This window comes from Procambarus clarkii, chromosome 27 (genome assembly GCF_040958095.1).
Source record: "Procambarus clarkii isolate CNS0578487 chromosome 27, FALCON_Pclarkii_2.0, whole genome shotgun sequence".
NCBI lineage: Eukaryota > Metazoa > Arthropoda > Malacostraca > Decapoda > Cambaridae > Procambarus > Procambarus clarkii.
In genome coordinates, this window is record NC_091176.1 from 5,839,067 (window position 1) to 5,863,539 (window position 24,473).

The following is a 24,473-nucleotide window of genomic DNA, read 5'->3' on the forward strand; positions in this document are numbered from 1 at the left end:
GGGGAGGGGGGAGCTGCGCAGACAGCGGCGCGGCAGTGTGTGACGTCACACTAGTTTGCTTGTTTTCGGTTGGGGAGTTCTATCCACTAGTTCGGTTTTAGGTAGCAATTTTAACCAGAATAGGGGTTTGTTTTGGGGCGCTTACCTTTCTGGGTGCCTGTTCCGGTCGATGGCAGACATAGAATGCTTCCAACTACACGGGGGCTTCTATAGGCCATTGCTCCCCTTGCCTCTCTGAGGGGGCCCGGTTCTGGCCGTGGTCCCCGGTAGGCCTAAGAACTCCATACACATGACTGATGCCAAAGTCTGACATTAGCATATCAGCCTGGGATAGCTCCGGGGAGCCGACGGGGCTCCCCCCAGAAAATACCAAAGTATCTCAAAGGTTGTAAGAAAATAGTGTATTTAGAGTGACTATACGAAAAGGTTTGAATGAAGCGATTAAGAGGACAATTTTGTAGGCCGTTTAATTACAGTACAGCCTCAATTCAGTGAACTATATGGGACCAACCCCAATTTGTTGCAGTAAGGGATTCATTGTAATTGGAGATACCTCCAGGAGGCTCATATTTGTGAATGAATATCAGGAAATCTCAAAATCAAAACGAACTATAGAATTCGGTTTTAAATGTGCTCAAATGGCTTTCCCAAGGCACCAATCCTTTCTTCTAATTTTGCATTCATCTATGAAAATCATTAAAAATGTGATTGAGCCATATTAACAGCATTCATATCCTAATATTCCCCATGCTTATTTCACTGAGCAAAATGTTAATTTCAACCTGTCATATGAAGGACAGCTACCAAGAGATTCAATCTGTAAAGAGATTTATCCATTTCTAGCATATTTCCCTTTCCCCTAGCCTTGAAATCTCATTTTCAAAGGAAGACTGGCCTATATTTTTCTGAACAAAAACTTCGGCAACAGAAAATAAAAAAAGTGCCATGGAATTTTGTTTTAAATATGCTCGGTGACTTTCCCAAAGCCCCAGCTCTTTCTTCTAATCTTATATCTGTCTATGAAAATCATTAAAAAAGTGCAGATCTTCAGTCACAATAATGTGGCTGAAGATATGAAGACTAAACCAAACACCAGAAGATGAGGAGACGATGACGTTTTGGTCTGTCCTGGACCATTATGAAGACGAGTGACTTGAAAATGGTCCAGGACGGACTGAAACGTCATCGTCTCCTCATCTTCTGGTGTGTGGTTTAGTCTTCATTAAAAAGGTGATTGGAGCCCTATTAAGAGTGCTATTATTAATACCCTCATATTTATAGAGAGTCCCGGTAGTAAAGTCGGGTTCATTCTTGACTCTCAGTTGAGAATTCTAGGTTCGAATCCCAGGTGGGACAGAGATGGTTGGGTGCATTTCCTATCGCCTAATGGACCTGGTCACCTAGCAGTAAAGAGGTACCCAGGAGTTAGTCAGCTTGTTGGGTTGCATCTTGGGAACGGTCAGTACTCATGGGGGGGGGGGGGGGGGGGGGATGTCAAAATAAGCCTAACATGTACTATACGTATGTATAATATGGCTGTTTGTCTCCCAATGCATTGAGTTAATAAATTATTTCCCATGCTCTTTGGGCTGATTTCACTAAGGAAATCTTTAATTTTAACATCATATGTGATGGGCAACTTTTCCACCAATCTGTAAAATCTGTCCCAACATCCTAAGCTAATCCGCAAATACCCTGCTTCAGCAAATGAGCTCGTGGAATCAGGTTAGTAAATCCAGCCTGAAAAGTGTGCGATCTAACCGGAGACTCGCTGAATTGTGGTTCTACTGTATAAGGCTTTATTGACCTATTACATCTCATTTACCTTGGGAAACTTAGTGATATCGAGCGATAATATGATGTGTATTATGGCTATGGTAGGAAGCTCAATTAAATGAAAACATAAACATATATACTGTATATATAAATTATAAACATATTACAGTATAACCATGTGAATTACATCCAATTTGTGTTAAAAGTACAGTATACAGAAAGAGTAATGAGTAGTTTGAAAAAATGTGCAAAAAGAGTGGTTATGAATTTTTTTTCCAGCTTCTATGGAGTAACTTCACCAGAGAAAGTGGATAAGTTTTGGGAAATGATGGGTTAGTCACTACTGTATTAAATAACATAAAGGTAAACAAGACTTCAAATACTCGGGATGAAATTTCTAATTGTTGAAAGAGGCTTGAAATTTTTAGTGACAAATGTCAGATTCTTGTTGGGGCCGTGCAACAAAGCTTTGTGACTCCTAATGTCAGCAAGTGCTGCATGCTTTGCTTAAAAATAGAGCAGCTAAAGTAGGTAAAGATGTTTTGTGTGGGGAGCCCCCCATCGGCTTCCTGAAGCTATCTTACTGAATAAGTGCCATACTACTCGAGTGTCCTCAGTCGCAGAGTTCTTTATATGCCTACCGGGGACCATGAGCCAGAATCTGGCCCCCTCAGAGAGGCAAAGGGAGCAATAACCCATGAACATTTTACATGTAAAGTATGTCATCTTCCCATCGACCAAGGAAGGCACCCAGAAAGGTAGGCGCAGCTAATTGCTGCCACATTACTGCCTGGTTGAAAAGTGCGACCTATGTCCTCACAAGTGTGAAATAACTCCCCCAGAAATCAAACAAACAAACTTCATCCAACTAACCCCCCCCCCCCCCCACTCGTTAGCGCCATACCCATTCCTGCGGGGGGAGGGGGAGCCGGCCTGCCCACCAGTCAGTTCTTTGACTGATGCGTGCCGAGTCATCGCTGTCACTCTGGCTCCATGTTCCTGTTTTCTATGGTGTTTTTGCCCTTGCAGTGGTGTTATAAATAGATGTGTGCGTTTAGCTAGGAGTTTTCCGAGCACTGGAGCAGCATGTGCCTAGGACCACCTTCCGTAGGTGCTCTGTATGTACTGTCCTTGTGTGGTCAGGGTTATTTCCCTGGGGCGTTCAGGAATCGCTCCCCGTTAGAGGACTTCCTCGCTTGTGGTTGTCTTTGCCCTTGGGGTGTGTCGGGTGCTATGGGCTTTCCGTTTTACCCAGGGTGAGGTAGTGTTTGTAGGCTGGTAGGGCGCACTGCGGCTGATGCAGCCTGCTTTTCAGCTATCCAGTGGCGGGCCAATGATTTTCTCCGATGGCTTGTTTGCTGTTGTGGAATTCCGGGGGCTTTAGTGTGCTTTCACGTACTGGCATTTTTTTGTTTGCCTTTTCTGGGGGAATCCCGCCGGCTTCCTGGAGCTATCCAGGCTGAATGGATACGTATAACTTTCTGGCATCAGTCAATGTGCATGGAATTCTTGCCTACTGGGGACCACGAACCAGAACCTGGCCTCCTCAGAGAGGCGTTGAGGAGCAATGGCCTATAGAAACGCCCATGTGGTTGGGAGCATTCTGTCTCCCATCAACCGTGTTTTGACACCCAGAATGGTAGGTGTCCCAAAACAAACTCCTATTCTGGTTAAACTATTGCTACTGAAAGCCGAACGAGTGGACAGAACTCCCTAAAAGAAAATTAGCAAACAAGCAATGACGTCATCACGTCACCGCGCCGACATCTGCACAATCCTTTCCCCTGCCCCTTCCCAGGAGGGGAAAGGGGGAGCCCCAGACCCTCCACGCCGGCGATCCAACCGGCAGTTCTTGGCTGATGCGATTCTGGAGAAGTCGTGTGCCTCTGGCTCCTGTTTTTGTTTCAGTTCTGTGCCTTGTGGTGTGGGCTGTCTCTACAGGTGGTGTGCGAGCCAGGAGTAATATTCCATGGTACTCGGGCTGCATGTCTTGTTTGTCTCTGGGTAGGAGGTAGTTTTCTTCACTGGTAGGGGCATGGGGTACTGCACAGCTAGTTACCACCTATTATAGCGACTGACTCTGTTCCACCTGGGTATGTTGTTCTCTTGCGAGGTTTTTCTTTTGTTTTTGTTTTCCTGCCTGGTGGGGGAGTCTGCCTCTGTCCTTACCCCTTTCTGTTGTTGGGGTAGGTATAATTTTCTTCACTTCTGTGTATTGGTGGTATCCCCACTAGGCCCCCATGAGTGGACACGTCCCGGGGTACAGCTTTTAGAAGTTCGTTCGGTAGAATTGGGCGCCGGTTTGCAGTAACCTGCCTGGGCTTCGCTTAGTGTGTTTAAGAGGGCTAAGGGCCCTGGGAAACCCTGCAGGGGCTCCATGGTCCTGTGGATGTGACCCTTTAGTTCCCTCTTGCTTCTTGCGAGTTACAGGTTGCTCTGTCCCTTTGTCTTAGGACGACACTCACTGGCTGTGCCGCCGCCAAGCTGCCTGTTGGGTCGGTGATTCTTTTGACCCAGAGTCGTGCGACGTTATTGTCTGTACATGCTCCAGTTCACCCAAGCTAATGAACATTTGGTGTCCCCGGAGTGGAGCTTGCAGTTCCTCAGTGTGGGGTTTTCATTTTCTTCAATGCATCCGAGTTAGTTCGTGTCTACCCCTCCCCGGGTTCAGTTCTGTCTCTCTTCAGGTCCGTCGGTTCTGTCCTTCCCGTGGGTGCTTTTCACTGCTTTCTTCGTCTTTTTTCTCTTGGACATGCACTTTTCTCCATGTCGCAATCATGTTCCTTTCATATCGGGATCCCTGCATGACCCTTGGTCACGGGTGCCGTTGGGACCCATTTGTGCCTCCGTGTCTTGTGCTTGATTCTCCTGGTTCTCGGGGATTCACAGAACTCTTCAATCCTTACAATATTATTGGAACGTCCGTTGACTTCTGGTGTAGCTTCCCTCCAGTTCTTTCTCGGACTCGTTGAACCTCTTTCATACTACAGTGGGGCCTCGACTTACGATGGTAATCCGTTCCCAGAGATGGATCGTAAGTCGAAATATCGTAAGTCGAAGCGATTTTTCCCATAAGAAATAAAGGGAATTGAATTAATCCGTTCCCCACCTTCCAAAATATTAACTTACAAAAACATTTTATACTGAATACAATTGTTTTTTTCTAACTACAATACAGTACAGACGTTTATCTTACGTTTATGGAGGACCCTTGATGGCGTATGGAAGATGGTGATGAGAGGGGAGGAGGAGAGGTGTTATTGTTTGGAAAGGGAGTGCCCCTTCCATTATCACATCAGGCAGTGATGTTTTCTCTGGGGTACTCTCTCTGCTTCGTTTTGCCTGCTTACCACTAGGTCCTGATTGTGGCTCTCTGCTTGATTTTCTCCCTTTTCTAACAAGGAAACGTTCTATTGAAGATTGTTTTTCCCTTCTTTGCAACACTTATCTGTAGTGAGGCATCACATTGTCATTAAAAAGATCAATGCAATGGCCTACTACAGCTTTATCTGGCACTTATCTTTTGCCACTTTAGCAGTCATAATGTCATTTTTCTTAGCCAGTATGGTGGATATCGTTGACTGATTTGTTGTACTGCCTAGCTAGTTCAACAACCCGTACACCATCTTCATATTTATGAAAAATCTCTTGTTTTTGCTCTAAGGTCATCCTTACATGGGTTTTCATATGTTGAACCTTACCACTGACTTTCTTGGGACCCATGGTGTGATATATAATAATTACTTTTATGTTCAAAAAGCAAAAAATCACCACAAAAATGGAATTTCTTATAGGCGTGATCGTCACTAAGCGGGCAGCTGTAGTAAGCTGAGGCAGGTCGGCCTGCGTGACCGGGAACCACTCGCTCGGTCGACCCGAATATGTACCAACAAATATCGTTAGTCGACGACACCATCGTATGTCGAGTCGCATTTTTCGATCAAATTTACATCGTAACTCGAAATTATCGTAAGTCGGGGCAATCGTAAGTCGAGGTGCCATTGTACTTGTCTTCTTTCGATTCTGTTTCGCATTATTTTGTAATCACATCGTCTCTCCTTACTCTCTTGACATTACTATTATTCGTTAAATACACCTTGTTGGCACCCTTCCCGAGAGACGAGTGGTGCAGTTCAGACATCAGGCACATGGGTCGAGGGTGTTCGTTTTGTTTCTGGGCGGAGTACACTTGTACTGGTGCTCCGCATTCTTTATTGTGAGTTATACGACGTTCTCGTTCATCTTCTCTCTCCAGTCTTAGCCCCCTAGATACTGGGGGTGTTCTGGATTTTATTTATGGAGAACTCCTAGTTTTCTGGGGGAAGCCCCTTCGGCTTCCTGGAACTTACTAGTCTGATATGTTAATGTCAGACTTTGGCATCAGTCATGTGTATGGAGTTCTGTGGGCCTACCGGGGACAACGAGCTAGAACCTGGCCCCCTCAGAGAATGGAAAGCAATGGCCTATAGAAACCCCCGTGTGGTTGGAAGCATTCTGTGTCTGCAATCGACCGGATCAGGCACCCAGAAATGTAAGTATTCCAAAACAAACCCCTATTCTGTTGAAATTAATGCTACCAAAAGCTGAACAAATGGATAGAACTCCCTTAAAAGAAACGAGTAAACGGTCATGATGTCACAAGTTGCCGCGCCACTGTCTGCGCAGCTCCCCCCTTCCAGGGAGGGGGAGGGGAAGCCCCCGACCCCTCACGCCGGCTATTCACCCGTCAGTTCTAAGGCTGATGCTAGAGGCTGAGGTCGTGTGCTCTGGCTTCGGTGGTTGTTTCAGCACTATACCTAGTGTGGTGATTGTCTTCTAGGTGGTGCGTGAGCCAGGAGTGGTTCTCCAGTACTCGGGCTGCATGCGCCTAGGGTTTCCTTCCCTAGGTGCCCTGTAAGTACTGCCCTTGGGGCTTGAGGTTACATTCCACAAGGTCCTTGGGTTCTACCCCTGCTAGGCCATTTACTGCATGGTTTTTGGCCGCCCTTTGTGTGCTAGAGTGTTCCGTCTCCCTTGTTCGCCTTAGGGTGGGGGGCAGTTTTCCCTGGTAGGGGCGCAGGGTACTGCGCAGCTTGTTTTCACCAATCATAACGGTCGACTCTGTTCCTCCTGGGTATGCTGTCCTCTTGCAGGGTTTTCTTTTTCTTTTTGTTTGTTTGCCTGGTGGGGGTCTGCCTTGGTTCTTGCCTCCTGTGTACGGAGTACTCTTCCTTCTTCCAGTGGTTCCCCCTGCTAGGTCCCCGTGAGTGTACATGTCCTGGGGGGGTTCAGTTCTTAGAAAGTTGTTTGGTATTTGTGGGCGCCGGTTAGCAGTGCCTTGCCTGGGATTACCTGGGCGTGAATCCCTGTAGGTAAACGCTCAGGAACCTGGGGAAACCCTGAGGGGGCGCGTGGGTCCGGTGGATGGGGTCCCAGTGTTCCCCCTCGCTTCGTGTGAGTTCGAGGGTTGCTCTGTCCCCTTGTCTCAGGGGTGACTCTCGCTGTTTTGCCTCCGTCTGCTGCCTGTGGGGTCGGTGGCACCTAGGCCTGGAACCCTGCAACCTTTTGTTGCTTGTTTGTGGCTCGATTACTCAGTCTTATGCTGACTATGCGGGTGCAGGCAGCACGGGCGCTGCAAGTTGAGTTTTGGTGGTGCAACACGCTAAGTCGTTTCGTTTGCTCCCTGGGAGCCCTGGGGCTGCCCCGTTTTGGTTGGTGTGATGGGGCTTGGGGGTGTTGGACGCTTTGGTTTTGTTCCTTCCGCGCCCTTCATGTCTTCCCTGTTAAGATCCCTCCTCCCCGCTTCCTCCCTGCATCCAGATCCTTACAATTTGTGGGTTCGGGGTCAGGGCGGGGCTTCGCTGGTCTTGAGATTCGGGTGGTCTTAGGGATTTCTCCCTTCCGTGGTAGCGACGGAGACATTCGAGCCTGTTCCTCCAGCCGTGTTGTATGAGTCTGCTAGTGGGCTCTCTTCTTTAGTGCTTGTCTGATTGCCCGGGCTTTTTCTTGTGAGGCTTTGGGGGAATGGCTCAGCCCCGGGAACTGCCTAGTGGGTTCCCGGGGCTGGTGAGGAGCTGACGTTTGGACCTAGCCTGGGTTTTTCTGCCCTCTGGGCGGGGCTTGCGGTTACAAGGAGTGGTTTTTTTTTCTCCCCCCCCCCCCCTCTCCGTGCATGTTTTTGGGAGTCGGCCCCTCCTTGGGATCGGTTCCTTGTCCCTTGGATCTGTGGATCTGTTGGGTCCATCTGTCAGTTGGTCCGTTTCTCCACCCTTCTTCTTGGGACGGGCCTTCACAGTGTTGTTCCCCTCTTCTCGGGGATTTGCATGACTTTTGGTCTCGGGTGCAACTTTGCCTTCCGTGCCTTTGTGCTTCACGTTTTCTTCTTTATGTTCTAGAAGGATCGGGAAAGTTTTGATTCTTCCCGTATTCTTGGAACTTCTGTTGTCGTCCGGTCCTTTCTGGGGCTTGTTGGTCCTTCACCAAGTTTCTCGGTTTTTGGCATCAGTCAAAATGCCAAATTTCCGTTTCGTCTTGTGTTGGGACGTGTCACACAACTATGTTGGCGTGGCTTGTTGGGACATGACCAGTGGCTCTGTAATTACCTAAGTGTAATTACCTAAGTGTAGTTACAGGATGAGAGCTACGCTCGTGGTGTCTTCCCAGCACTCTTTGTCATATCCGTGGTGTAGTGGTAAGACACTCGCCTGGCGTTCCGCGAGCGCTATGTGATGGGTTCGTATCCTGGCCGGGGAGGATTTACTGGGCGCAATTCCTTAACTGTAGCCTCTGTTTAACGCAACAGTAAAATGTGTACTTGGATGAAAAAACGATTCTTCGTGGCAGGGGATCGTATTCCAGGGACCTGCCCGAAACGCTACGCATACTAGTGGCTGTACAAGAATGTAACAACTCTTGTATATATCTCAAAAAAAAAAAAAAAAAAAAAAAAATAACGCTTTGAAACTACTGACGGTCTTGGCCTCCACCACCTTCTCACCTAACTTGTTCCAACCGTCTACCACTCTGTTAGCGAAAGTGAATTTTCTTATATTTCTTCGGCATCTGTGTTTAGCTAGTTTATATCTCTGTGTGTTGTTGGTCGTGTCCCTTTCATTCCCGTTTTGCTTCTTGTCGTCTTCGTTCCTCATCTTCCTTCTACCCTCTTGTCTCTGGCCATTGGTGCTGGGAGTTTTTCTTCTGGTCTTTTCTTGTGTTTTTCTGTTTTCTCATTTTATCGTACACATGATTGTGTATTTTGTTTGTGCCTTTTGGCTCTCCTATTGCCATGTTTGGGTTCCTGGTTTCCTGGCTTACCCGGCCTGTGGGCTTTTACACGGTCTCACGGTTTCCCCTATCTAGAATCGCACATCGGGACTGTCGTTTCTGATCTGCTGGCGGGATCGCGTACGTTGGGATGTTTTTCCGTACAGCAGATATTCCATCTCCTCCTTTGCCGGCTTGGGTTTCCGGCTCTGCTGGCTCCGTGGTCGCACCCGAGATCTTCTCACGGCTCCACCTCTTCCTAGGCTCAATTGGCACATGGCAGGCCGGTTCGGTTCTGCCTTGAGTCTTTCATCTTCTGTTGGTGGTCGGGTGGCTTCGTTGATGGTGTCCCACCTGCGTGCTTCTTCTTGGTGGCAGTGTGGGGGTCCTTCCTTTTCCTTTTGTCCCTTCCTCGGTAGCTGCATTTGTTGGCGGGATCTTGTCCTTCTCTTATATAGGTTTGGGGCCGTCAACTTGCCCCATACTGTCGCCTCGTATGGTGCGGCACTGACGGAGCCGCTTCAGCTTGCTTTCGGGATTGATGTTACTTCTGCGCCGTTTCGCAAGGTGTCTCGTGCTTTGTTTCACCTCCGGCCTACTCTTGCACCACCTGAGTCATCCTGGTCATTGGACAGAGTGCTCTTTTCTTTCTTCTCGGTTTGTTGTGGACGCTTCAGTTCAGGATTGTTCTCCAAAGCTCCTTTTCTGTTGGCATTGGCCTCTGGGGGGTTGGGTTGGGGAACTTCATGCTCTCCTCCAGCACTTGGGTTTCTGCTCTTCCGGTCTCTATGTTGGTTTTGTTCGTCTGCAGCCGTTTCCTTCTTTTCTGGTGGAGAATTAGACTGCTGCTTTCCGCAGGGGTCCCTGGGTTGTTGATGCTTGGTTGGTTGGGCCAGGGGTGCATCATGTTTTGTGTCTGGTGGCGGCTCTTTGCCGTTTTTGCGCACCACGGCTTCTGTGTCCGGGGACGTGTTTTGGATTGATCTAGTTTCCCTTCTTCCCTGTTCACGGGTGCGGGTCTCCCAGGTCGTCCGCAGAGTTCTTCAGGCTAGCCAGCCTGCGGTCTATCCCTGTGCCCATGACATTCATAAGTTTGCTGCTCTTGCTGCCATCTTTCGCACCATGTCCTATGCTGGCATTTGGGCAAGGGGCTTTTGGCGGTCGAACAGGGTCCTGGCTGCTCGTTACCTCATGTATGTCCATGGGCCTCGTCGGGCCTGTGTCGTTTTGGGTCGGCAGTTGCAGCCAGTTGTCTCGACTTCGCATCTTGGAGTGAGCAACGACTGCCTCCCGGTAAGTCCCTAAGTTTTTCCTCTGTTGAAAATCAGCGTTGAATATAACGAAACGCCATTTTCTGGGTGAAACCCGGAGGCTCCCCGTCATCCCTCACTCCCCCTGGTCAGCAGGTTTTTCGTGTGTTTTGACATCCATCCTCAGAACTGACGGGTGAATAGCCGGCGTGAGGGGTTTGGGGCTCCCCCTTCCCCCTCCCTGGGATGAGGGAGCTGCGCAGACAGCTACACGGCGATGTTTGATGTCATGATCGTTTGCTCATTTCTTTTAGGGGAGTTCTATCCACTTGTTTAGCTTTTGGTAGCAATAATTTCACCATAATAGCGGTTTGTTTTGGGATGCTCACCTTTCTGGGTGCCTGACCCAGCCGATCGCAGACATAGAATACTTCCAACCACACGGGGGTTTCTGTAGGCCATTGCTCCTCTTGCCTCTCTGAGGGGGCCAGGTTCTGGCTCGTGGTCCCCGGTAGGCCCACAGAACTGCATACACATGACTGATGCCAAAGTCTGACATTAGCATAGCAGCCTAGTAAGCTCCGGGGAGCCTCCGGGTCTCACCCAGAAAATGACGCTTCATTATATTCAACGCTGATTTTTTTCTCTGCTTATGGTTGTAGGGTGGCTCGATGTGGCGCCTCCTCCACCTCTATACTGCACCTCGTCTTCTACTGGGCACGCACCTCTGGACATACAGTATTCCACTAGCGATGCTCCTGGAATTTTCCACGTCTCAGCTGTGTTGTGACACGGTCGTGTCTATACACTACAGGTGACATTCTACAGTCTGGGGGACACGTAAGCCAGGTGCTGGTTTTCAATATTTGGAGGAGTTTTAGGTGTTGTTGTTGTGGTGTGTTACTTAGCCACTTTGCGTGCATCTTCCCATGCCTTACTTTGTCCATAGATCTTGTTCTTCGTTGCACTGTGGGGCGCAGCCCCAAAATTCTGTGTCTTTTGCTTAGTTTTTCGGCGTTTGAATCTTTTCTCGATATCTGGACACTCATTCCTTGCCTCAGTCCATGCTATCTACACCCCTCCTTCATTGACTCGGTCAGTGCTATCTGGACACTCATTCCCTGCCTGTTGTTCAGTGCTTGACTTCACCCTTATATACATTGGTGTGTGTCTGTATATGTGGTTGATCATGTACATTGCGTTACCATTTGCTCCTGGCTCCTCTTCATTCATCATTTGCACTCTCTAGTCCCTAGCTATCTGTGCTTGGCCTTACTTAGGGTCTTTTCCTGGCCTATGTCCATATTTCCTACCTCTTTAATACACATTGTTGTGTATCTTGGTACAGTACTGTGTGCTTCTTGGTTATATTGCTGTTGGTGCTAGGTTAGACTATGTACATGTTCAGTTCCCTGATATTGGACTGCCCCTGTGGTTTGGAACTGGGTTCTTTCCTCTTCTCCTTGTGTGTCACTGCCAGCTTCTGTGTTGCTTTGTCTGCAGGCGGATGTAGATTTCCGATCAAACACTCCTGCCCCCCTGCGGTTCCTTTTTTCGTTGGGGTAGGAGGAGCTAGTTTACGGTCCTGGCTTTGGCTTTTTCTTTGTGTCACTTTTTCAGTACGTACGTTTTTGTTTTAGTGCAGTTCACGTCCTGTGAGTTCTCATATATTACTTGGGTTTCTATAGGCCATTGCTCCTTGCGTCTTTCTGAGGAAGCCAGGTTCTGGCTCGTGGTTCTCGGTAGGCAAGAACTCCATGAACATTGACTGATGCCAGAAAGTTATACATATCCATTCAGCCTGGATAGCTCCGGGGAAGCTTCCGGGTTTCACTCAGAAAATAGTGTTTCATTACACTCAATGCTGATTTTTTGTCAGAAGTAATGCTTTTCACATGATTAGGCTATGCCTACTGTGTGGTGATGGTCCTCCTCTGTTGCCCCCGAGGCTGTACTGCAGCTACTTGTGGTCAGATTGCCTGCACTGACAGGGTTTACCAGCTTAGCTGGCCCCAGTACCTGGGATTCCTATAAGGCTCATTCACCCTCCAGGCCCTGGAAAACACCTGCGGGTTCGGTTGTACTATGGTTTCCTCTTTCGAGTCTGTTCTCACATTGTGCGAATTCAAAGGTTTCTCGTCTTCCATGCCTCAAGGTAGCGATCTTCCATTCTGCCTCCGCCATGCTGCCTGTTGGGTCGGGTGACACCTACGATCTGGAGTCCTGTGGGACTTCACTCATCCCCCATTAGATATTCTGCGGGATCAGGCCACAGTCGCGTTGCATAGCCGTTTCTCTGAGATGCAACATGCCAGGTTGTTTGCTCATTTGGAGCACAAGTGCTCATATATAGGATGGACATATATAGGACAGCTTCAAGAGGAAATTAGATTGTTTGCTCCGAGGAGTTTTATCTTGGTATCCAGGTAGGTAGGTATCCAGGTATCCAACCAACCAGGAGTGCAGGACCAACCGGGCTGTGGTGGGTATGTGGGCCTGCGGGCCGCTCCAAGCAACAGCCTAGTGGACCAAACTTTCACAAGTCAAGCCTGGTCTCGGGCCGGGCTTGGGGAGGAGTAGAACTACTCCCAGAACCCCATCAAGCAGGTATCAAGCAGGAAGCCCCGAATTTGCCCCGCTTGAGCTTTAGGGATTTGGCTTTGGGGGGGGGGGGGGAGGTGCATTGGTCGCTTCAGACTTGGTTCTGTCCTTGCCCCTCTTTCTTCCCAGGTGGGCGTGCTTGCTCTTTTTTTTTTCCCTTCCCTGCTGCCAGCTGCCAACCATCTCTGGGTTTCAGTGTCGAGGCGGGGTTTAGCTCGTGGTGAGGCTTGGGTGGCTTTGGGGGCTGCCCCTTCCGATATAGGCGCAGAGGTAGTTGAATTATTTCTTCCTGCCAAGGTTACCGAGTCCTTCCAGCCGACTCCATTCTTCAAAGATTTTTCCCTGGACTCCACCTTTCCCTTCTGGGGCAGTGGGCGTGGATGAGGGCTCTGCCCCGGGGCCATTAACAACAGTTTCTGGGGCTCAGGGAGTATCTGAGTGGAGCTCTTGTGTTCTGTTTGACCCCTCTTGGGCCCTTGTGCCCTCTGTGCAGGGGCTTCTTCTGCAGGTTAGGGGATTTTTGTACCCTCCTTCCCTTTGAGTTTGAGTTGAGTTTAGCTTCCCCCCCCCCCCCCCCAGTGTTTGTTTATGGGTGCCTTTGGGTTCCTTGGATTTGTCTTTCCAGATGTTTTCTTTCTCCCGGTATTTGACTGTAGAGGTTCGGGAGGCTCTCGGCACTTTCCTCCTGCGGGACACAGTTTACGTCTCGATGAGGGCTCCAACCTTCTTTGAGTTTGGTTCTTCCCCCTATGGAGTGTGTTACGAGGTTGTCTAGTCTTCCTGGCTGGCAGACTTTCCCTTCTTTTCTTTTAGGGCTTGGTGCATCTTTTGTTGTAACTACATGCTTGAGTTGTTGGAGGTTACCACAGTTGTGAAGAAGTTCTTGAGGGGGTGGAGGCTCTTGTTTCTTAAGGAGTGCCTCTTCGCCCCTGAGTTTCCTCGTGATGTTGGTCTGATGCAGCTTCATGCTCAGGTTCCCGCTTCCGTTCTCCCTTTCGGGCTGTTTCTGGCGCCTCACGTTTTTATGCATTTGACTCGGGTCGTGGTGGCCCGTCTTCTTCTGCTGGGTCTTCAGGCCTTGACCTACCTCGACGACTGATTGATGTTGGCTACCAGCCGGTCTGCTTGTCTGCTAGCCAAGGATCTGGCTATTTCCCAGCTCGCCAGGTTCTGGTTCCTGGTGAACTGTCGGAAGTCCCAGTTGGTTCTGTCCCGGGTTGAGACTTGTGTAGGATTCTCCAACTGTGTCCCTTTCTCTCCCTCCCATGGCCTTGGTTCGACTGCAATCCTGCCATTGGCTATTTTTCAGGGGTTCCCAGGTCTCTCGGCGATTGCTCGAGCAGGTATGAGGGACTCTGGAATTTGCTCTTCTGGTTTATCCGCTGTGTAGGGTTTGACTTCGGAGGTTGTTCTGGTATCGTCGGGGTAGCCTCTTGCCGCTCTCACGATTGCTGAGTTTGTCCCCGTGGCACCGTTCCCCGACTGTGAGGTTCTCATGGTGAATGCTTTTTGGCAGGCCTAGTCAAGGTGGGGGTCCCTGTACCTCTTCCTCCCGGTCCAGCTGCTGCTCCGGGTTCTGGCTTTGCTTGGATCTTATCGAGGGAGGGTGTTTCTCCTGGCCCCATGTTGGCTGGCCCAGCCTTAGTTTTGGGTGCTGCTTGCTTGGTGTCCAAACCTGGGCATTTTTTCAACAGCTCTACCTTTTTCAGCAGGTTGGGCCAGTGAGGTATCTTACTGCTTCGACCATCTTCGCAGTACTGTACTACGCATCTGGTCTCTGATGCGTGTGTATCGCCATTTGTATGGTGATCAGGTGGCTAATTTGCTGGTGTCTCACCTGTAGTCTTCTCAGCAACAATATGAGGTTTCTTGGTGGGCTTTCTGACATTTTCTTTCTCTTCGTAGGGTTTCATCTGTGTCGACAAGGTTGTTTTATCCTTCCACTCTTGGCTTTTTCTGGATCGGCATCTCGTGCCAAATACTGTCGCTTCTTATTGTGCGGCGTTGGCGTGGTGGATGTGTCATTTTCGCTGCCGCTTGCGCTCGGTTCGGATGTCACTTCTGCACAGATCTGCAAGCTTTCTCGTTCATTTTCTCTCCTCCCGCCTGCTCAAGTGCTGCCTGAGCTTTCTTGGTCTCTGCACTGGGTTCTTTCCTTTCTTTCATCACCTTGGTTTGTGGTGGCCCCCCTTCAGTTCATGATTACTTCTGGAAAACTTTGTTTTTGTTGGCTTTGGCCTCTGGGGATCTGATTGGGGAGCTTCATGCTCTTCTCCAGCACTGGAGTTTTTGTTTGTTTGGTCCAGTTGGTCGTTTTTTTCATCTGCTGCCGTCGTCGTATTTCCTGGCAAAGAATGAGATGGCAGGCTTCTAGAGGGGTCCTTTGGATGTGGATGCTTGGTTCAGTCACAGGTGCATCATGTGTTGTGTCCGGTGGCTGCTTTGTGCCGCTACCTGCAGGGCACCGGCTCTGTATCGATGGATGTGCTCTGGGTTGGTTCGGTTTCCCTGGTTCCCTCTTCCGGGGCTCGTGTGTCTCAGGTCATCCGCAGTGTCCTTGAATCTAGCCACCCTGCGGTCAACCCTCAGGCCCCATGAGGTTATGAAGTACAGTATTCCACTCTCTATGTGGTGTTTGGGAATATATCTTGGGACATTATTCGGGCTCGGGGGTTTTGGAGGTCTAACGGGGTCATGGCTGCCAGGTATCAGGTGTGTATCCCATTCCCTATACAGCCTTGTGTTGTTTTGGGCAGTGTCTCTTCCTAGGATTGAGACCTGTGGTGCTTCATGGAGCTGACAGGGCTCCAAACAGAAAACTAGCATTGAATGTAATGAAACGTTAGTTTCTAAGTGAGCACAAAAGATTGCCCGACACCCTCCCTCCCTCCTTCCGGTTTTTCTCATTCAAAGAAAAGCTGGTGGGCAGCCTGGCTCATCCAGGCCGGCTCCCTCCTCCACAGGGATGGGGTGGTGGAGTTCTTTTGCTCTTTTGTGGACGTAGGTCTCACTTTTCAACCAGGCACTAATCTGTTTTGATTCACCTTTCTGGGTGTCTTCAAGATGACATACTTTATGTGTAAAAGTGTTTATGGACCATTGCTCCCTGCACCTCTCTGAGGGGGTCATGTTCTGGTTCATGGTCCCCGGTAGGCTTACAAAGAACTGCGAATGATGACACTCAAGTAGTATGGCACTTGATCAGCAAGATAGCTTCAGGGAGCCTCCAGGGCTCACCCAGAAACTGGCGTTTCATTACTAATGCTGTTTTATTTTATTTTTACCACCATTTCAAGTACAGGTAATGCTTTAGAGCCCGTTAATGAAAACTGAAATGATGTATGTGTACTTACCTAGCTGTACTTACCTAGTTGTGGTGTGTGTGTGTGTGTGTGTGTAATTACCTAAGTGTAATTACCTAAGTGTAGTTACAGGATGAGAGCTACGCTCGTGGTGTCCCGTCTTCCCAGCACTCTTTGTCATATAACGCTTTGAAACTACTGACGGTCTTGGCCTCCACCACCTTCTCACTTAACTTGTTCCAACCGTCTACCACTCTATTTGCGAAGGTGAATTTTCTTATATTTCTTCGGCATCTGTGTTTAGCTAGTTTAAATCTATGACCTCTTGTTCTTGAAGTGCCAGGTCTCAGGAAATCTTCCCTGTCGATTTTATCAATTCCTGTTACTATTTTGTATTTAGTGATCATATCACCTCTTTTTCTTCTGTCTTCTAGTTTGGCATGTTTAATGCTTCCAACCTCTCCTCGTAGCTCTTGCCCTTCAGTTCTGGGAGCCACTTAGTAGCATGTCTTTGCACCTTTTCCAGTTTGTTGATGTGCTTCTTAAGATATGGGCACCACACAACAACTGCATATTCTAGCTTTGGCCTAACAAAAGTCATGAACAATTTCTTTATTATATCGCCATCCATGTATTTAAATGCAATTCTGAAGTTAGAAAGCATCGCATAGGTTCCTTGCACAATATTCTTTATGTGGTCCTCAGGTGATAGTTTTCTATCTAGAACCACCCCTAGATCTCTTTCTGTATCAAAATTCTTTAAAGATTTCTCACATAATATATAGGTTGCGTGGGGTCTGTGTTCTCCTATTCCACAGTCCATAACATGCCATTTATTAACATTAAATTCCATTTGCCAGGTGGTGCTCCATATACTTATTTTGTCCAGGTCTTCTTGAAGGGCATGACAATCATCTAAATTTCTTATCCTTCCTATTATCTTAGCATCATCAGCAAACATGTTCATATAATTCTGTATACCAACTGGTAGATCATTTATGTACACAATAAACATCACTGGTGCAAGAACTGAACCCTGTGGTACTCCACTTGTGACATTTCTCCATTCCGATACATTGCCTCTGATTACTGCCTTCATTTTTCTATCAGTCAGAAAATTTTTCATCCATGATAGAAGCTTACCTGTCACCCCTCCAATATTTTCCAGTTTCCAGAACAACCTCTTATGTGTGTGTGTGTGTGTGTGTGTGTATACTCACCTATTTGTGCTTGCGGGAATGAGTGCTGGCTCTTTGGTCCGGCCTCTCAACCATCAATCAACAGGTGTACAGGTTCCTAAGCCTATTGGGCTCTATCTTATCTACACTTGAAACTGTGTATGGAGTCAGTCTCCACCACATCACTTCCTAATGAATGCTATTTATCAACCACTCTGACACTAAAAATGTTCTTTCTAATATCTCTGTGGCTCATTTGGGCACTCAGTTTCCACCTGTGTCCCCTAGTGTGTGTGTGCCCCTTGTGTTAAATAGACTGTCTTTATCTACCCTATCAATTCCCTTGAGAATCTTGAATATGGTGATCATGTCCCCCTTAACTCTTCTGTCTTCCAGCGAAGTGGGGTTTAATTCCCGTAGTCTCTCCTCGTAGCTCATACCTCTCAGCTCGGGTACTAGTCTGGTGGCAAACCTTTGAACCTTTTCCAGTTTGGTCTTATTCTTGACTAGATATGGACTCCATGCTAGGGCTGCATACTCCAGGATTGGCCTGACATATGTGGTATACAAGGTTCTGAATGATTCCTTACACAAATTTCTGAATGCCGTTCTTATGTTGGCCAGCCTGGCATATACCGCTGATGTTATCCTCTTGATATGGGCTACAGGAGACAGGTCTGGCGTGATATCAACCCCCAAGTCTTTTTCTTTCTCTGACTCTTGAAGTATTTCATCTCTCAGATGGTACCTTGTATCTGGCCTCCTGCTCCCTACACCTATCTTCATTACATTACATTTGCTTGGGTTAAACTCTAACAACCATTTGTTTGACCATTCCTTCAACTTGTCTAGGTTTTCTTGAAGCCTCAAGCAGTCCTCCTCTGTCTTAATCCTTCTCATAATTTTGGCATTGTCCACAAACATTGAGAGAAATGAATCTATACCCTCCAGGAGATCATTTACATATATCAGAAACAAGATAGGACCGAGTACAGAGCCCTGTGGGACTCTACTGGTGACTTCACGTCAATCTGAGGTCTCACCCCTCACCGTAACTCTCTGCTTCGTATTGCTCAGGTACTCCCTTATCCACTGGAGCACCTTGCCAGCTACACCTGCCTGTCTCTCCAGCTTATGTACTAGCCTCTTATGCGGTGCTGTGTCAAAGGCTTTCGAACAATCCAAGAAAATGCAGTCCGCCCAGCTTTCTCTTTCTTGCTTAATCTGTCACCTGGTCGTAGAATTCTATTAAGCCAGTCAGGCAAGATTTACCTTCTCTGAGCCCATGTTGGTGATTTGTCACGAAGTCCCTTCTCTCCAGATGTGTTACCAGGTTTTTTCTCACGATCTTCTCCATCCCCTTGCATGGTATACAAGTCAAGGTCACAGGCCTGTAGTTCAGTGCCTCTCGCTTGTCGCCCTTTTTGTATATTGGGACCACATTTGCCGTCTTCCATATTTCTGGTAGGTCTCCCATCTCCAGTAACCTACTATACACTATGGAGAGTGGCAAGCAAGTGCCTCTGCACACTTTTTCAGTACCCATGGCGAGATCCCATCTGGACCAACAGCCTTTCGAACATCCAGATCCAGCAGGTGTCTCTTGACCTCCTCTCTCGTAATTTCGAACCCTTCCAAGGCCGCCTGGTTTACCTCCCTTTCTCCTAGCACAGTGACCTCACCTTATTCTATTGTGAAGACCTCCTGGAACCTCTTATTGAGTTCTTCACACACCTCTTTGTCATTCTCTGTATACCTGTCCTCGCCTGTTCTAAGTTTTAATACCTGTTCTTTCACTGTTGTTTTCCTTCTGATGTGACTGTGGAGTAGCTTTGGTTCGGTCTTGGCTTTGTTTGCTATATCATTTTCATAACTTTTCTCTGCTTCTCTTCTCACCCTGACATACTCATTCCTGGTTCTCTGGTATCTCTTCTTTCTGGTGTTCTGTTATTCCAGAAGTTCCTCCATGCTCTTTTGTTCAGTTTCTTTGCTTCCATACATGCCCTATTATACCATGGATTCTTCTGTTGCTTCTCGGATTTTTCCCTTTGGGCTGGGATGAACCTGTTTACTGCCTCCTGACACTTTTGGGTAACATAGTCCATCATATCTTGTATCTCTGAAGTCTGTGTCCCAAGGTATTTCCTTCAGGAAACTTCTCATCTCTTCATAATTCCCCTTTCGGTATGCCAGCCTTTTGTTTCCTAGTTCTTTTTTGGGGGGGAGAATTCCTAGCTCTATCAGGTACTCAAAATTCAATACACTGTGATCACTCATTCTTAACTTCCCTTATATCCCACTCATTTAGGGTAAATATCAAATCAAGCATTACTGGTTCATCTTCTCCTCTCATTCTTGTTGGTTCCATGATGTGCTGGCTTAGAAAGTTTCTTGTTGCCACGTCCAGCAGCTTAGCTCTCCATGTTTCTGGTCCTCCATGCGGGTCTCTGTTCTCCCAATCTATCTTCCCATGGTTGAAGTCTCCCATAATTAGTAGTCCAGATCCATTCCTGCTAGCAACAGAAGCTGCTCTCTCTATTACGTTGGTGGTGGATTATACATGACTACGACTATAATTTTTTGCCCTCCAGTTGTTATGGTACCTGTTACGTAGTCACTGAAACCTTCACAGCCCTGAATAACCATCTCCTCAAAATCCCAGCCTTTTCTTACCAGCAGAGCTACACCACCACCACCACCTCTTCCTTCTCTCTCTTTCCTCATAACATAATAGTCCTGTGGGAACACTGCATTTGTTATGGTTTTCGTTAGCTTTGTTTCTGTGAGGGCTATTATGTCTGGGTTTTCCTCTAGTACCCATTCTCCAAGCTCATTTGCTTTATTTGTAATTCCATCTATGTTAGTGTACATTGCCTTGAGGCTCACTTTCTTCTGTCCCTTCTCAAATCGCCTCCTTGGTGAGTGTTCTGCTGGTGAGGAAAGCTGTTCCATGGGTGTGAGGATCTGTGAGGTGGATAACAGGGTCTCAGAGGATACTGGGATGAGGGGCAGGGAATCAAGTGAAGGGGGAGGGACAGGGAGGGTATGGGGTGAAAGGGAAGGGAGGACAGTAAGGAGAGGAGGGGAGGGGGGACTTGGTGGGAGGAGGGGAGGGGTAAAAGGGTGGGGATTGGGTGTTGGGGGGGAGGGAGATTTGGCTGAACATTTGAGTGGGGGCAGGGAGGGTTTGGGGTAGGGGGGTTTTCTATGCAGAGGAGGGTGGTGGGGTTGCTCTCCCTGCTGGTGTTACTGGGTAGCTGGTTGTGAGTTCCCCCCCCTCGCCTCTGGGGATGTTGTGTTGGGAGCTGTTATTTCCTGATTTTCCCCTCTCGCCCTGTGCCTCTTCCTTACTTCTGCCACCATGGCTCTCTCCTCCCTTGTCATGTCTCTCTGGAGGAATACATTTTTGAATTCTCCCATATTTTGCAGGTAGCTCTTCCTTGTTAGAATCTTCTCCTTTGTGTTCTCATTTGCAAACACTATCTTTATCACACGGTCTCGGTTTTTGTTGTACCAGCCTAGCCTGAAAACCTTCTCAATGCTATGCTCAGCCCCTTCCATGTCTAGTGCCTTCAGTATTTCATTCACTGCTGCTTTGTCCTCATCATTCCACTCTTTCCTATTGGAGCCTTCCTGCTCTTTAAGACCCACAGCAACCACTGATCTTTTCCTTTCCAGCAGCTGGCTAGTGGAGCGTGCCGCTTCCTGTGAGGTGGCTGCTTTCATAGCTACCTCCATCACTGCAGACATTACTTCAGTTATTTTTTTTAGCATTTCTGCAAATGTTGCTTTTATTGTGGCATTCTCTTCCAAAATACTATTACCACCTCCTTGGATGATTTTCTGAGTCTCGGCATCGACGCCGTTCTCTTTGAGGGCTCTAATCTCCTCCTTTGCTGCTGTCAGCTCTCTTTTCAGGTTGCTTATTTCGTTCTTCATTTCCTGGATTCCTGTGTGTGTGTGTGTGTGTGTGTTTGTGTGAGTGGAATTTCTCTTGTCACTGACCCTTGTCACTGTCACTGAGGGAGCCTAACAGCTGAATGGACAGCCTTCGGATTTGTAGTCCTGAGGTTCCAGGTTTGATCCCTGGTGGAGGCAGAAACAAATGGACAGAGTTTCTTTCACCCTGATGCGCCTGTTCACCTAGCAGTAAATAGTACCTGGGAGTTAGACAGCTGCTACGGGTTGCTTCCTAGGGGTATGTATCAAAAAGGAGGCCTGGTTGAGGACCGGCAAGTGGGAACGCTAAGCCCCGAAATCCTCTCAAGATAACCTCAAGAAGATGACTCCTGAATGAGTACACTAGAAAGGAAAGAGATCGCAGAAACACTTTGAGTAAAATAATATTAATTTTGAAAAAAGTCCATTTGATTTTACTATTTAAATTAGCATGCAAACCTAAATCTCACATTAGTCTTTATATATTCTTGTCATTTAATATTTATTGTGTGTATTTGTGCATATAATATCTTTGTTCTTTTGATATGTTATATTAGTAGTTAATGCTATTAAGACTGAGTATTATTGCTGTTAACTTAGGTACCGTGAAGGAGTGCCGCAGGTTGATGCTAGCAGTGCTCTTGCTGCACTTGTGTTCTCGGATATTAGGACACAAAAAATAAAATGGTATGTAGTTATTCGTTGCATGAATAGTCATTTCAGAAGCATTCCTCTTCCCCTTCTTCCACCACTCCTTTTGTCTTTCTAAAGTGGTTATTAATTTTGTTCATCGAATATGGAGAGTACTTGGAAGACAGTAAAATAGTACCCTCTACTGTTCATAACGTGAAGCCTTTTTTAGATTAAACATGAAAGTTAGTAGACTGAAAAGCATTTTATATTTGTCATCATTCTATACAGATATACTACCTTTTCTGGGGGGAGCCCCGTCGGCTCCCCGGAGCTTTACCGGCTGATATGCTAATGTCAGACTTTGGCATCAGTCATGTGTATGGAGTTCTAGGGCCTACCGGGGACCACGAGCCAGAACCTGGCCCCCTCAGAGAGGCAAGGGGAGCAATGGCCTATAGAAACCCCCGTGTGGTTGGAAGCATTCTATGTCTGCCATCGACCGGGTCAAGCATCCAGAAAGGTAAGCATTCCAAAACAAACCCCTATTCTGGTGAAAATTGCTACCTAAGCCGAACTAGTGGATAGAACTCTTCAACAGAAAACAAGGAAACTAGTATGACGTCATACGTCACCGCGCCGCTGTCTGCGCAGCTCCCCCCTCCCCAGGAGGGGGAAGGGGGAGCCCCAGACCTCCCACGCCGGCTATCCACCCACTAGTTCTTCGGCTGATGCTATAGGCAATGGTTATGTGCTCCGGCTCCAGTGGTTGTTTCAGCACTGTACCTAGAGTGTGGTGTCTGTTTTCTAGGTGGTGCGTGAGCCGGGAGTGATTCTTCAGTACTCGGGCTGCATGCGCCTAGGGTTCCCTTCCCTAGGTGCCCTGTAAGTACTGCCCTTGGGGCTTGGGGCCACCTTCCACAAGTTCCTTGGGTCCTGCCCCTGCTTGGCCGTTTACTGCTTGGTTTTCGGCCGCTCTTTGTGTGCTCGGGGGTTCTGTCTCCCTTGTTCGCCTTAGAGTAAGGGGCAGTGTTTGCACTGGTGGGGCGCGGGGTACTGTGCAGCTTGTCTTTACCAATCATAGCGGCCGGCTCTGTTCCGCTTGGGTACGCTGTCCTCTTGCGGGGTTTTCTTTTTCTTTTTGTTTATCTACCTGGTGGGGGGGTCTGCCTTCGTTCTTGCCCCTTGTGTCCCTTGTGTTCTGAGTATTTTCTGGTGGTGCCCCCTGCTAGGTCCCCGTGAGTGTACACGTCCCGGGGGTTCAGCTCTTAGAAAGTTGTTTGGTAGCTTTGGGTGCCGGTTAGCAGTACCCTGCCTGGGACTACCTGAGCGCGAGTCCTCTTAAAGTAAACGCTCGGGACCCTGGGAAACCCCTGGGGGCGCGCGGGTCCGATGGATGTGACCCCAGAGCCCCCCCCCTCGCTTCCAGCGAGTTTGAGGGTTGCTCTCACCTTTTGTCTCTGGGTGACTCTCTGTTTTGCCTCCGTCTGCTGCCTGTGGGGTCGGTGACACCTTCGACCCGGAGTCCTGCGAGTTTGGTTGCTCGTTGTGGCTCGGTTACCCAGTTGTGCTAACACAGCGGGTGTGGGCAGCAGGGGCGTTGCACTTGAGCCTTGGTGGTGGCAACGTTCTCGTGGTTTCCTCCCCGGGAGCCCCGGGGCTGCCCCGTTGTAGTTCGTTTTGGGACTTGGGGGTGTTGGCTGCTTCGGTTCCATCCACGCCCCCTTGTCTTTTCCCCTGGTTCACCCTGCCTGCATCCGGTTCCTTACGGTCTGTAGGTTCAGGGCGGGGTTTTTGGTGGTGTTGAGACTCGGGCAGTCTCGGGGAATTCCCCTTCCGGGGTAGTGACGGGGGCATTTGGGCCTGTTCCTCCAGCCGTGTTGTATGAGTCTGCCAGTGGGCTCCCTTCCTTAGTGTTTTCGCGGCTGCCCCGGTTTTCTGGTACGGCCGGGGCTTTGGGGGAACGGCTCGGCCCCGGGGCCTGTCGTGTAGGTTCCCGGGGCTGGGGAGGGGCTGACTTGGGGGGGCCTTGGCCCCGTTAGACCCCGTGGGGGTTTTTATCCCCCTCTAGGCGGGGCTTGTGGTTACGCGGAGTGGGGTCTTTCCTCCCCACTCGCCGTACGTGCTGTTGGATGTCGGCCCCTCCCCGGGCTCGGTTCCTTGGCCTTTGAGTCGGTTGGTTCCGTCCTGTGGGTGGATGTTTCCTCCCCCCCCCCCCCCTTTTTGGGACGGTGTTTTTGTCATGTTTCCCCGTTCGGTGGGGTTCTGCGTGACTTCTGATCTCGGGTGCGCCTGCGCCTTCGTGTGCCTTCGGGACTAGTGTTGGCTTCTGTGTTCTCGAGGGTACGGGAAGGTTTTTCGCTACTTCCCGCATTATTGGAACGTCTGTCGGCTCCTCGTACTTGTCGCCCTGTTGGGCTACTTGTCGCCCTGTTGGGCTACTTGTCGCCCGGTTGGGCTACTTGTCGCCCGGTTGGGCTGCTTGTCGCCCGGTTGGGCTGCTTGTCGCCCGGTTGGGCTGCTGGTCGCCCGGTTGGGCTACTTGTCGCCCGGTT

General features: G+C 48.7%; 1 protein-coding gene across 3 annotated transcripts in view; it reads left to right on the forward strand.

Annotated features, from left to right (window-relative positions):
* The window catches only part of LOC123762748 (NBAS subunit of NRZ tethering complex-like), a 504,795-nt gene that overhangs the window by 37,266 nt on the left and 443,056 nt on the right, over window positions 1–24,473 (forward strand). For all 3 annotated transcript variants that reach the window (XM_069332294.1, XM_069332295.1, XM_045749508.2), the window contains exon 5: window positions 21,889–21,975. In XM_069332294.1, coding sequence (XP_069188395.1) covers window positions 21,889–21,975 — 87 coding nt within the window. The remainder of the gene's footprint in view (window positions 1–21,888; window positions 21,976–24,473) is intronic.